The sequence below is a fragment of the Mus pahari genome, chromosome 12, assembly GCF_900095145.1.
Source record: "Mus pahari chromosome 12, PAHARI_EIJ_v1.1, whole genome shotgun sequence".
Classification (NCBI taxonomy): Eukaryota; Metazoa; Chordata; class Mammalia; order Rodentia; family Muridae; genus Mus; species Mus pahari.
This window is the reverse complement of record NC_034601.1, coordinates 12590746-12592051: the sequence shown is the minus strand read 5'-3', so window position 1 is coordinate 12592051 and position 1306 is coordinate 12590746. Positions and strand designations below refer to the sequence as shown.

The following is a 1306-nucleotide window of genomic DNA, read 5'->3' as shown; positions in this document are numbered from 1 at the left end:
AAAAAAAGAGTAACTCTGGACCGTAGGATATTAATTACATCATTTGTTCTTCTGCTTTTGCTACTGAATATTTCAGACTGCTTAGTCGCTGTCTTAAATGCAATTGTATATGGTTGTGGTGAGTTTTCAGGGATCCGGAAACCAAAAATGTCGTGTGTACCAGGGATACACCAGAAACAAAACACTGTGTTAAGGTTGCTTTGACAATACTGTTATCAACCAGATTATACGGTGGTTATATGCTTGGTTGTTCTTGACTGTGTATGGTGCCCGCAACCTGTAGGCATCACACCAAGCCACTCTGGGTCGGTGTGTAGAGGACCTTGTCTCCTGACAGTCGCCTGCCCAAGAGACACCCTCACCACCTCAGGCAGGTTCAACATGCGGTTGGTAGAGTGTACCAGCCTTCCCCACCCTGGCCGTGACGTCACGACCTTTGCGGGTGGTTGCATCTGGTTACTGTCGGTTGCCCTGGAGACGTGTACACAGAGGAACGGATCCCAGGACCAGCCCAACGGTGGCGGAGGTCCTGGTAGCTGCGGACCACCGGCACCTGGAGAAGCAGGTGGGGCGCCATGAGCCAGCGGCAGGTGCTGCAAGGTATGGCAAAGGCCGGTGGGCACTCGGGAGGGTTGGCGTCTCGGACCACAGGGCACCTCCACCGGGTCTGTCTCCTCAGTGTTCGAGCAGTACCAGAAAGCCCGGACGCAATTCGTGCAGATGGTGGCAGAACTGGCGACAAGACCCCAAAACATCGAAACGCTGCAGAATGCAGGTAAGTCTGCACCACACGCGTTGTCTGCCTGTCTCAGCTGCTGGCTCTGATAGCCACTAACCTCGCTGTCTCTAATTTTCCACGCCCCCCCCCCCTCCGCTACCTGCTATCCTACCCTAATCTCCTATCTATCCCTCAGGCCCTGGCCTCTCCCACCCCCGACTCCCATCAGCTGTACCTGTAACCCTCAGCTGCTGTCCTCTTGGGTTCCTTACCTGCAGAGGTTTTGTTCCTTCGTTTTGTTTTGTTTTGTTCTGTTCTGTTTTTTTTTGTGTGTGTGTCTGGTGAGTCAAAGGAGCCTTCTCCAAGTTCCGCCTGTACAATCTCCAGTCCCCTTAGCGGGGGTGGGGGTGGCAGGTTGTCAGGTTCATTAAAAGCAGTATCAATTTCCTGGAAGTCGTTTAGCATAGATCTTCCTCTCCCTATGCACGAACTGTGTGTGTGTGGGGGGAGAGAGAGAGAGAGAGAGAGAGAGAGAGAGAGAGAGAGAGAGAGAGAGAGAGAGAGAGAAGAAGAAGAAGAAGAAGAAGA

At 52.6% G+C, this 1306-nt stretch overlaps 1 protein-coding gene across 1 annotated transcript in view; it reads left to right on the top strand.

Annotated features, from left to right (window-relative positions):
* The first annotated feature begins 431 nt into the window (after positions 1 to 431).
* LOC110329848 (sperm-associated antigen 6) overlaps positions 432 to 1306 on the top strand; it is a 54918-nt gene continuing 54043 nt past the window's right edge. Inside the window, exons 1-2 of the mRNA XM_021209749.1 lie at positions 432 to 600; positions 680 to 775. Coding sequence (XP_021065408.1) covers positions 576 to 600; positions 680 to 775 — 121 coding nt within the window. The 5' untranslated portion in view covers positions 432 to 575. The remainder of the gene's footprint in view (positions 601 to 679; positions 776 to 1306) is intronic.